A 14,802-nucleotide genomic window follows, 5' to 3' on the forward strand; every position below is an offset into this window, starting at 1 on the left:
CCATAGACTAGAACAGGTTGTTTTACCCAATGGGGCTTTAGTTTCATCATCAGTCAAGTAAGGATAATATAAATATCCATCTAATGGGTTGTCTTGAGGACTGGGTGAGTGAGTGCATGTTCAGGACTTCTAGCACTCAGCACCTGGATGGTAGCCATCAAATGCCAGATAATAATATGCCATCCCTAGAGCATCCCTATCAGGGAGAGGTAGATATGCAGGTCTACATCCCTTGGCCAGGGCAATACATCTCAAGTCTATCCTCCAAGTCAACCTTAAGGATGTAGCTCATAGAACTTTCTCAGGAGCGACCATATACTGAAAGCTGGTGGACACTGCAAGTCCTTTATTGAGATCCTAACTTCCACAATGAGGACGTCTGAAGTGGCCCTTTGGGAGGTGATTAGGACATGCAGGCAGGGTTTTCATGGAAGACCTGAGTGTTCTTATGAAAGAGACTCAGAAAGTCTTGCTCATGCCCCATTTGTGAACAAACATACCAAGAAGATAGTTGCTTATGAATTAGAAGGCAGGCCCAGTATACTTCACCCTTCAGAATTATACAAAATAAACATTTGGAATTTAAGCTACACAGACTGTGGAATTTTGTTATAGTAACCCCATAGAAGACAGCAGTCTCAGGACCATTCTGAGCCCCAGGGTCCCTGGGCTTCTGGATGTAAATGCTACGAGAAACCCACCAGAGTCGGAGATGTCATCCCAGTAGGGGGAATCAAACTCATATTCTGCCTTGAGGATCTGTTCAAAGAGCTTCGAGTCATTTTCATCGTAAAAAGGAGGGTAGCCACAGAGCCTGCAAGACAAGAGGGAGTAAGATTTGAGTGTGTGCACAGTCACCATGCTGGGTCCATACTTTGCCTGGAAGGAAGACACATGATCGATCCATCCATCAAATCAAGGGAACCCACCCTGAGTATGCTGAAGTTAAAGCCCAGTGAAGGAACTCATATCCTCTGGACATGAACACACCACAGATGTGAAAATGTCTTCCTAAGCAGCAAAAAGGTTAACTCCATCATGCCCAGAGCCAAATACACAGATTCATAATTCCACCGTAAATCTTTCTTCTCTGTTTTTATTTATTGGTGTGTGCATATGATGTGTACGATGTGTTTGTAAGGGTGCACATGTGTCATGGTGAGTGCACATGGTAGTCAGAGGACACTTTAGTGTCACTTCTTGCCTTCCGTCTTGCTATAGTTTCTGGGGACTGAAGTAAGGTCACAAACACTTTTATTTGCTGAACCACCTTGCCACACCCATACCATTTTACATGGCATTAACAGAAGTCCATGAATCCTAGAAACCCAGCAGGCAATCTCCCATGTGTGGATGTTATTAATCATGTCTGTAACACTGTCCCCAGCTGTCAGGCTGGTGACAGGAACAAACAAATGAATACTTGACCATCTTCCTGGACCCTTTGGATTCATTCATTTTGAAGCTAAGGAGGAAGAGGGAATTTTACAACCTGGATATCAAGTTCCGAGGACTCATCCTGACCTGTGTGTTATCATTCCACCAAGTAGAAATCAGAAATGTTATCATTTTTTTCCATTACAAGCAACAAACATCCACAGGAGGCATGTCAAGCTACCACACTGTAGAATCACAACACCGCAGCCAAGGTGCCATTGGCCATTTCAAAGACAACGTCTCAATGGTCCAACCAGGATAGTGCTAGAAACACATTAGAGCTCTGGAGAGACCAAGGGTCACCTTGCAACCGTGTCAAGAGCAGACAGGTCAAGACGGGCAATGGTGGCGCACGCCTTTAATCCCAGCACTCAGGAGGCAGAAGCAGGCAGATCTCTGTGAGTTTGAGACCAGCCTGGTCTACAGACCTAGTTCCAGGACAGGCTCCAAAGCCACAGAGAAACCCTGTCTTGAAAAACCAAAAAAAAAAAAAAAAAAAAAAAAAAAAGAGCAGACAGGTCAGTTGAATTCAATCACCACAAAGTCAATCAATGACACTGGATTCTGGAGCTGGGCGTGTAGCTTAGAGGTAGAGCATTTACTTAGGAACTGAGAGAGTAATAAATAAAATAAAAAACATAAATTAACATAAAAAAGTCATGATTTCTCTCTCCAGTTCTACCCTGAATTCCAGTGTTACCTTACTACCAGTAGATCCCTAATATATTTCAGGCATCAAAATTTCATCTGAATATATATAAGTGGTCAGAGTAGAAAATTCCATGTATATATTGGTTTTAAGCTACATGCTTCTGTGACACCTCTCTTGTAGTTTTTACAATCAGCTAAAACACTTAGGAAAAGACCACAGCATGCCTGGGGCCCGTAGGGCTGGATTGGCGGGATACAAGCGGAAGGGCAAAGTCAAGGCGGTAAGCGACCCCATTGCAGAAGGCATCAGTGCTTGACTCTAGAGTTGACTCTAGAGGCCCAAGAGCCAAATTCTATGTAGCTGATCTGGCTCCCGGGGCCAGAAAGTGGCAGCCACGGTGGGAGGCCCGACCCCAAGCCAAGCCCGTTCTTCCCACATAGCTCAATATTGTTCCAAACATGGCAACAGCCTAGAGAGGAGTTTAATGAGAACAAATGAACAGGCACCCACAGACTGGAGGTCTGGAGGGATTTGCTATTGGTTCCTGACAAACACAATAAAGGTCCAGCCATTTTTCATTTGTCCCACCACCAGGGACACAGCTGCAGCTGGCTGCAGAAGGGAACAGGCGATGACAGTCGTCAAGGCCCGGAGACATTCTGTGGGCCACAAAGAGTCTACATCATCTCACTCACAAGCGTGTTTTAGAGGCTGAATGCTTGGAAAATTTCATTTGTCAGGTTCTGCTGCGGTGGGCAAAATGAAGCAGCCAGTGCTTCGGAAACCACCAAGCGCATACTTCACTACCCATGGAAGCCCCGGGGCCTCCGAGAGAGGGATATGTAAATTTTTCCCATAATGAGGATTTGGGCAAAATAAAATGCGTGCATTAGGAAAAGCCGACAGAGCAAAATGTTGGTTTGTCTTGGAAAAAACCTACATGTTAGATATGTGAGCTTTTTGTTTGTTAACAGCTGAGTATGTTTTGCTTTATGGTTTGGCTTTCTTCTCAAGGGAAAAAAAAACGTTAAAAATTTTCAAGAAGGATTTCTTCTCGTTCCAATTTCTTAATGTATATTCCAATTTCTTTTCATCTTAGCTTTTTTCCCTCTTTCCTTTTTTTACACAGAGGACTGTTCGTGCAGGTGTTCCGAGGACCAGAGAGAAGGGAATGAATCTGTCTTGGGGCCTGAGTGGAAATTAAGAGCGAGATGGCTGAGGACAAGGCTTGAGAAGTATGGAGCTTGCCATGCAAGCTTGATGGCCTGAGTTCAAATCCCCGGAACACACATAAAAGCTGGACGAGCAGCCTGCCTGCCTCAATCCCAGGACTCCTGTGGGGAAATGTCAGAGGCGGTGCTGCTGTCGTTCCTCCCAAATGTCACCCATCAGCCCGTCCCGAGATGCTCTGCCCTGTCCCTGGACGCTGACGTCGAGACTGTGAATGAAGATGGACAACACTGTAGGCTTCAGTGGGGTGGCAGTGGGTGAGGACCACAGCAGGGCTGCTGAAGGTGTGGTGTGGGGGGAATCAAAGGTAGGGGTCTACTACCCCGGGCCCCTCTAATTTGGCTCTCGGGTTAAGATTTTGGGAAGGAAGGTTATTTCTCTTCTGCTAGAGACAGATTCTATTAGGCTCTTGCCCCAGTCCTGACAACCCATGTCTCTCTCCCCTCGTCTCCCTATGTCTAGGGTGTTTACAGCCCAGTAGCAACTAAGTCCAGGGTCACAAGGATCACAGGACTCATGTGGTCTTATCAAACCACCCCCGAATACAGTCCTTATACCGTCTCAATTTTAAAGCAAACCGATGAACAGTATACAAGGTCAGGAGTCAGGCCTAACCCCTCTGACTCAAGGTCTGTGTTCTGTATTCTTGCACTCAATCAGTAGAGGAGAGGAGTTGAGACTGGAACCCCCCACTTCAGCCTTTGAACTCTGTGTAGGTCTGTTGGCTTGTGTCTACCCAACACCTTCACCTGGAAGAATAACTCCAGAATGTGACTCTACCTTTTCAGTCCATCTCATTCATTCTGGGCTGTGTTCACCAAGATGCTTTAGGCCAGTTCCCCACATACGGAACACTTACTATATCCGGGCCAATGTAATGTTGTGTTTATCTGAGCTTCCCGTTGCTCGGCTCTCCCACACCCTTGGAAACTAGCTGGAATGGAAGATTAAGGTCTGACCTCTCTCTGGCAGCTACTCAATAACATGCAATTGCTGCAGTGGACTGGAATCTATCATGCCACATCCTCTCTGGGCACAGTTCTGACTGTCCACATGCACCTAGGGCAGGACCTCATCTTTGCTTCTGGTTGTCAGGGTCTGGGCCAGAACCTACCTGGAGGGTGTTGTAGACAGAGGCCCAGGCACAGGTACATGAATGGAGGAAGGGGCTGCCTTTTGACGGCTGAACCCCTGTGGCTGGGCTTAGAAACAGAGACAAAGGCTCAGGATACAGGCGCACTCACCAGTGAGCTATCCTAGAAGAACTAGAGAGATCTCAAAATACCAACCAACTCGATACTTTCTGTACACCCCACTTACAGGAGGCAGTGGAACAGCAATACTCCAAGCTGTTGAGATGTTCTAGAACACCTAATGCACGTGCCCACCACTGAGGGCAAACTGTCTGCCTTTGCAGAGAGAATAAAGTATGGTTTTGGGTTTCACAATGGAGCTCCTGACCACGGATCCACACCGTTAAGGTGGGTTTCCACAGAGAAGGATGTTGATGTAAATGGATGTGAAAATCAGCAGCGAGAGGCCAGCTGTGGGTGATCTGGCAGGGTGAAGTTTTTCTTGGAAACTGAAAGGCTGTAACAGCATAAAAGCTCCTGTCAAGACGCCCATGAGTTTAATGTGGTCATTACCCTACTTTAAGTTATGTTCTTTGGCCTGTTTACCTTTGGTCATGGATCTAAATAGCTGGAAAAGAGAATGTTTGCTACAGAGATGCCCAAGTCACAACCAGTAGCTAATTCTTTTTTATGTTTTCCAGAAGAAAAGGGAAGGGTTTTATTCCCAAGCATCTAAGGATTTACAAACAAGGGTATTTTGTTTTCAAAAGGGAGAGGGCAACGCTGGTGGCCCGAGGAGGAGTCCATAGGCCAGAGGGTAGGACCAGGCCACTCTGGGTCCCTACCTGCCTTCCACTGACACCCACTCTGCCTGGGCCAGAGAGAAGGATTTGAGAGACCCCCACCAGGCTCTCACTTAACACTGGAGGGGGATGGACACAGACAGACAGAGACACACACAGAAAATAAAGCTAAATAAAAATAAAACCATGCGGCCCAGTCTTGGGCCTGTGCTGGCCCAAGGACCAGCCAAGCGACCTAGCTGCCCATGAAGGCTGCCCATGCTGGTGGCTAGCCTCAGAATGGTAAGGGTGGGGGCCAGGCTTGTTATTCTACCCCTGCCTCACTCCACCTCCTCAACATAAGGGATAAGGAGAGAGGGTGCCCTGTCCAGGCAGAGAAGATGACGTCTATTGCAATTTAACCCTGCAGCATTGTGTGATAGGATGAAGATGAGTCAATAGGATCGTTAAGAGCCACAGAGTCACCTGAGCCTACAGTTGTGCCATCGGCTCCAGTAGCTAATTCTCTGTCCTTTTCTTTCCAGGGTCCACTGTGTTCTGGCCTACCACTTGCATCCCTTAAGTCATATACTTTAGGGTCTCTGTTGTTCCATATGCCTTTTGATACCAAAGATAGCTATTAAGAGGACAGGAAAAAGTGTGTGTGTGGGGGGGGAGGGGGGGATCAGAAGCAGTGGGGGAACAAATCCCAGCATGCCTGATAGCAGGGAGCGACTTAAAATTTGTAATGTACTTTACACACTTGTGGTAAGAACACTACGTGAGAGCTTCTCTCTTAATATTTAAGGGAATAATACAGTTTTGTTGACTGTTGCTTTGGGGTATAACACAAGCGTCTCCCTGTTGTGATTTAAATTTGAAATGCTCCCCAGAGTCTCATATGTTTGAGCAGATGGTTCCTCGCTGGTGGTATCACTTTGGAAAGTTCTGGCACCTCTATGGGGTAGAGTTTCACTGAGAGAAGTGGTCCACTGGGGGTGAGCCTTGAAGTTTTATAGCCTAGCCCTGTTTCCTCTATGTTTTCTGCTTCCTGACTGCACTCACTCCCCTGCCACCAATACCATCTCTAAATTGTAAGCCCAAATAAACCCTTTCTTCTTTCGATTGCTTCTTGTCAGCTACTTGGCCATTGCTACGAGAACAATTATTACTCTATTTCCTCAAAGGCTGACGTGTCTAAGGCTCGTTCCTAAGATGGTGGCTCGACTAACAGGTGGGTGGATCATTAGGGAATTAACTTCATCATCAGGCGCATTAATTGAGGAGTTCACTGAATGGGTAACTAGGAGGTGGTTGGAGGAAGTAGGTCACTGGGGGAAACCTTCAGGGTACATCCTGTCCCCAGCCTTGTCCTTATTTCTACTTCTGCTCCCCACTTCCTGACTGCTTCCAAAAGGCTGCTTGGCCTCCACAGCATGCATACGTGTGGACAGGGTCCCGGAACTCAATAGGGCACCTGAATTATGAGCAGGGAGTCTGAGGGCTGGGCAAGAAGAATAGTAAGTGGGGTTTGTCTCTCTGAATGTGCCAGCAAGTCCTCAACATGAGTGAAAATGATCCCTCTTCATTGAAGCATTCTGCATTTGCTGGGAGCATTAGCTGACCTCCTTTTCTTGCCTTCTGACCATAGTGAGCATAGGCTGTGGCCACTGCTGTCCCCGGCTCCTTCTCTGTACCACTTCTACCTTTCCTCAGCACAGGCTTCTTTGGGGTCAGGGGACAGTGGATTATTGGTCAGGCAGTGCTCTGGCCATCACCAAAGGCTCACTGAGTACCACCTATTCCCGGGCATGGAACAAGGTGGCCAAAACACCTACTGATACAGAATTACAGCTATAGCCAGGGACAGGGAAACAGATGGCCAACATTAAACTCATCTTAAAGAGAAAGCATAAAAGCTAGACACCAAACATTCATTTAGAGATGGCTTAGAGAGGCTCCATTTCAGCCTTAGCCTAGAATATTTTTTTCTCTACCCCATTCTCTGTGCCGGGAATGACTTGCTAGGTTACAAAGCCCTAGGTGTGTGACCATTGTTAGGGATGTCTTTCCTGTCCCCAGCCCCCAATACCATGCAAAGCACTGCATCTCTCTCTTGTGCTCTCCCAGCTTCCCAGGCCCCTCTGTTATAGCTCATGTGCTGGTCTGTGTCTATGGCTCATCACCTCTGTGTTAGGCTCTGTGCTCCCCAAAGGTGGCGATCAGATCACATTCGCTTGTGCAATCCTGGATAGCCTGGCGCAACCTGAGCAAAAGCTTGGCACAACCTGAGCGAAAGTGTGCCGGATGAATGGGTCCATAACGCCTTCACCTTTCATAGACTACCTTCTTACTCTGCTCAGGCCTCTCTACACATTAATCATTAAGAGCCAGCTCAAATCTCATCTCTTTTTTGAGTCTTCTGAAGAAATTTTTGAAAGATTATGCTTTATTGTCATGGTTATAATGTTTCAAATTTCCCTTTGCTGATGAGTTCCTGGAAGATAGATGCTATGTCTTAAATGATATTTCTATAGGGTTTGGAGAAAGAGTCCTACTGTGACCTTGAACTCATGATGCTCCTGCTTCATTCTCAGGGCTGTGATTATAGCTGTGTGCCATTGTGACCGGCTCTTTGGTGTCCTTTGTTAATACTCAACATGACTTAATGAGCACTTCCTGATTGCTCTCTGGTAAACCGAAAATGCTTTATTTGAAGCAGTTATGCTTATATGTACATGTGCAGGTATACAACCTGTGTATGTTGTAACAGCACATATTTTAATAGACATAAGAAATCAGTTGCACTAAGGTTATAAGTCAATGGTAAAATACTTGCATATAGCATGAAGGAATCCTTGGATTTGGCCTTAGCACCCTAACCCTAAATAGAGTTGAATGTTTTAAAATGAATATTTACTCCAAAAAGACAATTTCAACCATGTTTTCCTCAAGTACAGTAAAATTTCACTTTTATTTCATCTTTTTTTTTTTTTTGCAGGAAAACATCCTAATGGCTAATAAATGACATTCTCCAAGGCAACTGGAAGGAATGGGGAACTTTCAACAAATATCACCTGAGCTCCAATTTGTCTAGTGCCTGACAAAATCCTCTGTGCATCAATTTCCCTCTCTGTAGTCCTTTCAGAAACTGTCTCACTGATTACGGAACTCACAGGTGGCAGGTTCTGCTCCCAGCTTGAGGCCGTGAATCAAAAACTTAAAGCTTGAAGTAGATGTCACAGTCAGAATTTTATCCTGGGGTCCAGAACTCATTATTTCTCTCTCGGACACTGGGAAACTGAGTTCTAGAGAGAAGACGGTCTCAAGGCCCCAGCTAGTGACAGATCTGGGCATGTGTCTGAGGATTTCACCTAGAAGAACAAAGGCCATTTTGATTCAGTTCTACAGAGAGATATGAAGCAATGGCAGTGTGCAAAATGCTCATATAGCAATAAATAAGATAGAGCAGAGTCTTGGTCTCTAGAGTCCCCCAGTCCAGTCTCACCTAAATGCAACAAACAGAACATTTAGTTTCCTACAATAGGTGAACTAATCCTGGTGAGTATGTCTTGTGGGAGTTAGGAACAATAGCCACCATCCACTGAGCATTTACCAACGCCAAGCATTGCATTTACAAATGCCAGGCATTGAGTTACATATTGGAAATGTTTTCACTGCATATGATGAAAGTAACCTAAGGAAGGAAGGGTCCATTTTGGCTCCTGGTCTGAGATACAGGCCATTATGGTGGGGAAGGCATGGCAATGGGAATGCCAGGAGGATGGTTATATGGTTATATTCTATCTCCAGTCAGGAGGCACCATTCTCAACTTTCAAATCATCGTTGAAACCCCAGAGAATGACAAGAGGACGTTTACCAATGAACTCTACTCAGGAGCATGTTGCCCGCGTCTCAGCACTTAGTTTGATTATGTAAGTCTTCCCTACTTTCTCCCACTCACTCTTTTCTCAGTCTATGGGGAGGAAGATATGAGGGATGCACACACTCAAGCAAATGCTTACAGAATTGGGCTGCGTATTGTCATGATCCAAGCCTCACTGACCTTCTAGTCTAAAACGAGATAATATGTTCAACCCTGTTTTGCTCACTGATGGGCACTGGGAAAAAAGTATAAAAGATTTATTTGCTTTAAAAGGCTTTGTTTTATTTATTTTGAAAGTCAATCATAACCAGAGTGAGATGAATAAAACTCACATTCCCTAAGATATGCCCCACACCCACTCAATAAAGCTTGTTGAATTTCTGCCAAGGGTTAGACAAGACAGAAAGACGATCAGTGGTCCCTGTGTTCCGGTAGAACTCAGAGTCCAAAGGATGCTCAGATGTGGTTGATGCTGTTACAGCTTGTCAGAGGCACACTGAGCCTGACCTGGCCTTATATGGCTTATCTAGTTTGCTGATACATGAGGGGTTGTAGTTTCAGTCATTTTAAAATAATGTTTTTTATTCTTTCTTTGAGATCTTCATGCATGCATACAATATATTCTGATTATATCCATACCTGGATGATCCCACAGCCCATCCCCTTACCCACTTCATGTCCTCTTTTATTTCTAAAAGAAAATAAACCACAAGGTTCAATTAGAGCTGCCCATATGTGCATCGCTATGGTGCTACGCAGTGGCACATGGGCAACCTGTCAGTGGCCACAATGCCATGGAAAGATGACTCCCCCTCTCCCAGCTGCCACAAACTGCTGACAGCTCTTCAGCTAGCAGTGGGCCTTGGAAACCTCTCCCACGTCATGCTGGAATCTCAACTGGCTTAGTCTTGTACTGGTAACCACAGCTGTTATGAGTTCAAAAGTCTAACATCCACACAGTGTCCAAAGACAGCATTTCACAACGTCCTTCCTCTGTCTCTCACATTCTTTCTGCCCCGTTGGCTCAGATTCTGAGACCCCCACTATCACATGGATTCACTGCTATAAACCTCAGGTTGCATGGTGAGATAAATTGCTTATCTCATGACCAGAGAGCAAACAGAAGAAGAGGAGACTGGGTTCCCACGCACCCATCTCAAGGGCAAGATCTAGTGACTTCCCACTAGATTCCAAACAGCAAAAGGTCCCACCTCTTCCCAGTAGCACCTCCCTGGAATCAAGCAGTAAGCGCTTGCACCTAAGCATCACTATCATACTGTATAATCACTCCAAAGGCAAAGTTGGACTTGGCCCTCACAGAACAGCATGAAGCTTTCCTTGGAAAATAATTTCGTCCTCCTCTGAGCCTTCCTACTCTGGTTAGACCAAAGCAGCAAGGTCTGGGCTGCCATTCAGTTGTTGGTGTTGTATTTTATGTAAAACATTCACAGTAAGTTTCAGCCCCTCAGAAACACATTTACACACACTCAGAAGGTTCACTGTATATATCGCGCTGCTCCCCAATACACTGTCTAAAAGGCATCCCAGAACTTCTACCTCATCCCATCAGAGCCCACAAGGCCTTGTGAGAGGGAAACCTCCTTTGTGTTGCTTTGCAGCTCTTCATGGGAGCATTGTACAGAACCCGGATGATCTGACATGATTATATTGGAATTTGGATCAATAGAGCAGAGGTTCATTTTTCTACAATCCTGCTTGCCCACAGACAGGCTGATAATGTCCCTAGCCATCTCCCTCAATCTGTCTCAAAGAAAGGCAGATGAAGACCGTGAATCATTGGCTTTATAACTACAGGCACCTGTGGGTTCTCTAGTTCTTTGGCCAGTCACGTGGCCTCATCTCTAGCCCTGTTTCCAAACCTATCACATGCAAAACTCATGACACTGACTTTTTGCCACTTGGAGTCTCTCCTGCTCTGCTCCTGTTGCCGATGCTATTGTAACTTGCAAATGAAGATTATTTGTTTTTGCATCAGAGTCGTCTCGAGCTGGTAATTCAGGTTTCAGGTTTTGGATTTCGGGCATAGTAGCCACATGGATACACCATCTTGAGGAAGTTGGGAAAATTAGCAAAAAGGCCTAGAGACTCCTCGAGACAGGCCAAACACAACTCACGCTAGCTGTGAAACAGGCATAACACAGACAAAGAGGAGTGAGGAGAGCTCCCCATGGCCAGGGACACTGGGTTAGGGAATGTGGTGCAACTTTTGGCAATGAAAATAGTTCTCACAAGAAATATTTTTTAGATCTAAGCACCTAGGTGTGCAGACAGACATCCAGTGTGGAGGTGATTGATTTCCAGTGTCAACCAAGGATGCGGCAGCCTGTAAGGAATTGCAAACTAGAGGTGAGCATCCAGATGGGCGGGGTTCTTCCTAGGACCCTGGCTTTCTTTCTCCTTCTCTCTCCTTCCCTCTCCTCTCCTTTCTTTCCCAATTATTTCCTACTCTCTCCCTGCCCCCAGTCTCCCTTCCTTCTAGTTCTGATGATAGCCAGACAGGCATCGACGCAGATCCACAACCCTACCTTGAGGATGTGTGGAGTTCTGCATCCCATAGCCCATGGGCTCTCGCTGTACACCCCAGTATGTCCTGCTACCACTCCCGAGCTCTCACGATGCATTCTGTGGCTAACTAGCACACTAGTCTCCTACCGCCATGGGCGGAGAGACAGGAATCTAGGAAAAGCCTCACGCACACTGCGTCATTTGGAGCTGTGGCATACGCTCCCACATCCCCCCACCAGCATTTTGCGGATGTGGCAGTGTGAGCTGAGGTCTCTCCTCCTCCACTCTCTACCATACTCTCAGTCACAACCACGGCTTAGCACTTGCCAACCTGTCACCTCAGAATGACCTTTTCTTCTCTCTGTACTTGTTTAATCACATCTCGGTAAAGGCACCGCCTCTTTTCTGCTTCTATGCTTCCCCAGGAATAAATGTTTCAAAATGCAACAGAGACCTTTTTTGATTCTTGAGTGTTTAGTATTGTGCTAAAGGAATTAAAAATCCTGATCACCAAATAAAAAAAAAGGTCAAATTTCACTTTGTTTTGTATATTTGTGCATGCATGGTGCAGTTTTATGTGGGTTCATGTGTGAAAGAATGTGTGCATGCAGGCACGCGCGTGTGTGTGCGTTTGTGTGTGTGTATTTTTGGGGGACCTAATTCAGGTCTCTATCTCCCCCCAGCCCACTGAGTATATTCTTCCTATAATCTTCAGGCTTTGGATCTCTGTAGTTGGAAGGTAGTTCAATTATTTCAAACTGTGTTTCTAAAATTATGTTCCTAATTGAATGACACATCTTTTCTCAAACCCAGGAGGGCCTCTCCCTTTTAGCAAGGAGGAGATTGAATGGAGTAAAGCTGAGAAAGGACCTCAGTTTATAGCTTAAGCTGGCCTCAAGCTTGTAATCCTCCTACCTCAGCCTCCCAAGTACTGGACAAACAGGCATACACTACTCTACCAGATCCTTAGGAAACTGAATCTTGAGGGAAAATCCATCAATCTATGTGGTGTTCTTAGGGATCCCATTTAAAGATGGAGCCTAGACTGTGACAGATTTCTATCTAATATCCAATGCCAGGTGGTTGTTGCCTGTCCTGTAAAACAGCCTCAGGCCTTTCCTAGCTCAGTCCCAGGATCTACAACAGCACTGGCCTCCCACCTCCTGACAGCCAGCAAGACTAGATAGCAATTTATGGGTTTGCTGTCTGTTGCTTCCAGCAGGCAGAAAGTGCCTCCAAGGCCAGGGCAGGAATAGAGCCATCTCTGCACCCCATCATATTGCCTGGCATGTTTTAGGGTCAATAAATGTTAGTAAAAATGAATACCTGTCAATCCTCTGCCCTCCATTCCAGGCTAAATATGCCAAAGCATTTAGCTGCTGCATACGCGACAGTTTCTAGGTGATGATAAGGGAGTAGAGGAAGTAAAATGTGCTTCCATCTGGCCCACAGCTGTGGATTTAGGTTCCGAACTGACAGGTGCCAGCTATTCTCTTTCACTTTCTCTGTCCATGGTACGCTCCCTAGAGGAGGGTCACAGACAACCACGGAGACTAACCAGCCTGACGTCAGTGACAGGGAGTTGTGACCATTGCCATCTAACACATACAGCTTCAGAACCTCAAATGCATGGCTATGGCATGCTCTCAGTGCTTTTCATACCCTGCACCCCCCCCCCGGTTGAAGTCAGAATATTTTGAGAGATAAGGCTCAAATGACTGGTATAGGAGACTAGTGTTCCCTACCCTGAGCAGAGGAGAAGGCTTCAGATGTTCACAAAGTTCAAGTCTGACCACTCAGGACTTGCAGCAGAGACTGAACCTCCTAGGACTCTCAAACCACTCTCAAGCATTTAACATGCATAGGATCTATTCCTTATAAAGGACGGAAAGGAGCCAGGGAGCCTTCATGCCAGTCCTTGGAAAGCAAGCACACCAAGATGCTACTAATGAACCAAGCCAAAGCAAACTCAGGAATTATTAGCACAGCCAAGTGTTGCCATGATTAACCGAAAGGGCCCATGCCAAAATGACAGGAGGAGATGGCAGGTTTGGTCTTTAGAGCAAGAGAAAGGAGGGCACGAAAGAACTGGCCAGCTCAGGCCACTCTGACCTGATAAGAACAAGAGCTATGTACAATCGTGTTTCTCTAGACTGAGAAGGGCAACCTGGAGACCCAAGGGTTTATAGACACAGCCAAGGCTATGCGTCTCCACTGTCCTGAACTCGTCTACATAGAAAGCTCTTGGTTTTAGGATGTTTCTTGTGCATCATTTCCTAGGGAGGGCGCATGCTAACTTCTTGCCATGCTCATCCTATGACCTAAGGGAGGGTGGGGTCTCATTGTGATTTGGTAAATGGACACACATTTCTTTAAAGTCCATTCTGAGCCTGTTAACTATGATTCCATGCATATGGGTACTGAGTCTCTGGTGCTTTTCCTTGGAGATATAATTCTCTTTCTTCCCTCCTCTTTGCTTTTCTCTGTCCTCCCCCGTCTCATTCCCTTCCTTTCTTCTTTTGTCCTGGGGACCAAACCCAAATCCTCACACGAACTAGACAAGTGCTCTAACAGCGAGTGAGCCTCAACCCTTTTTACTTTACTCTTCATACAGGTTAAGTTACTCAGTCTGGCCTTGAACTTACTTTACAGTCCCAGCAGGCCTTGACCTTGCCATCCTCCTGCTCCAGTCTCCCCAGGAGTTGGAATTATAGGCCTGCACCACTAATTTACAGCCTAATTTAATTTCTACACTTCTATTTTTTGTTGATTTTTATTGAGCTCTACATTTTTCTCTCCTCCCCTCCCTGCCACTCCCCTCCCCCCTTCAGCCCTCCCCCAAGGTTCCCATGTTCCCAATTTACTCAGGAGATCTTGTCTTTTTCTTCTTCCTATATAGATTAGATCTATGTATGTCTCTTAGGGTCTTCATTGTTGTCTAGGTTCTCTGGGACTATGATTTGTGGGCTGGTTTTCTTTGCTTTATGTTTAAAAACCACTTAGGAGTGAGTACATGTGATAACTGTCTTTCTGGATCTGGGTTACCGCACTCAAAATGATATTTCCTAGCTCCATCCATTTGCCTGCAAAATTCAAGATGTTGTTATTTTTTTCTGCTGTGTAGTACTCCATTGTGTAAATGTACCACATTTTCCTTATCCATTCTTCAGTCAAGGGGCATTTAGATTATTTCCAGGTTCTGGTTACGACAAACA

The 14,802-nt window shown here is 45.8% G+C and overlaps 1 protein-coding gene across 3 annotated transcripts in view; it reads right to left on the reverse strand.

Moving 5' to 3' along the window:
- The window catches only part of Camk1d (calcium/calmodulin dependent protein kinase ID), a 400,857-nt gene that overhangs the window by 22,383 nt on the left and 363,672 nt on the right, over positions 1 to 14,802 (reverse strand). For all 3 annotated transcript variants that reach the window (XM_050150592.1, XM_050150593.1, XM_050150594.1), the window contains exon 7: positions 702 to 814. In XM_050150592.1, coding sequence (XP_050006549.1) covers positions 702 to 814 — 113 coding nt within the window. The remainder of the gene's footprint in view (positions 1 to 701; positions 815 to 14,802) is intronic.

Source organism: Alexandromys fortis, unplaced genomic scaffold (assembly GCF_014885135.2).
Source record: "Alexandromys fortis isolate MF-2015 unplaced genomic scaffold, M_Fortis_MF-2015_v1.1 scaffold_69, whole genome shotgun sequence".
NCBI lineage: Eukaryota > Metazoa > Chordata > Mammalia > Rodentia > Cricetidae > Alexandromys > Alexandromys fortis.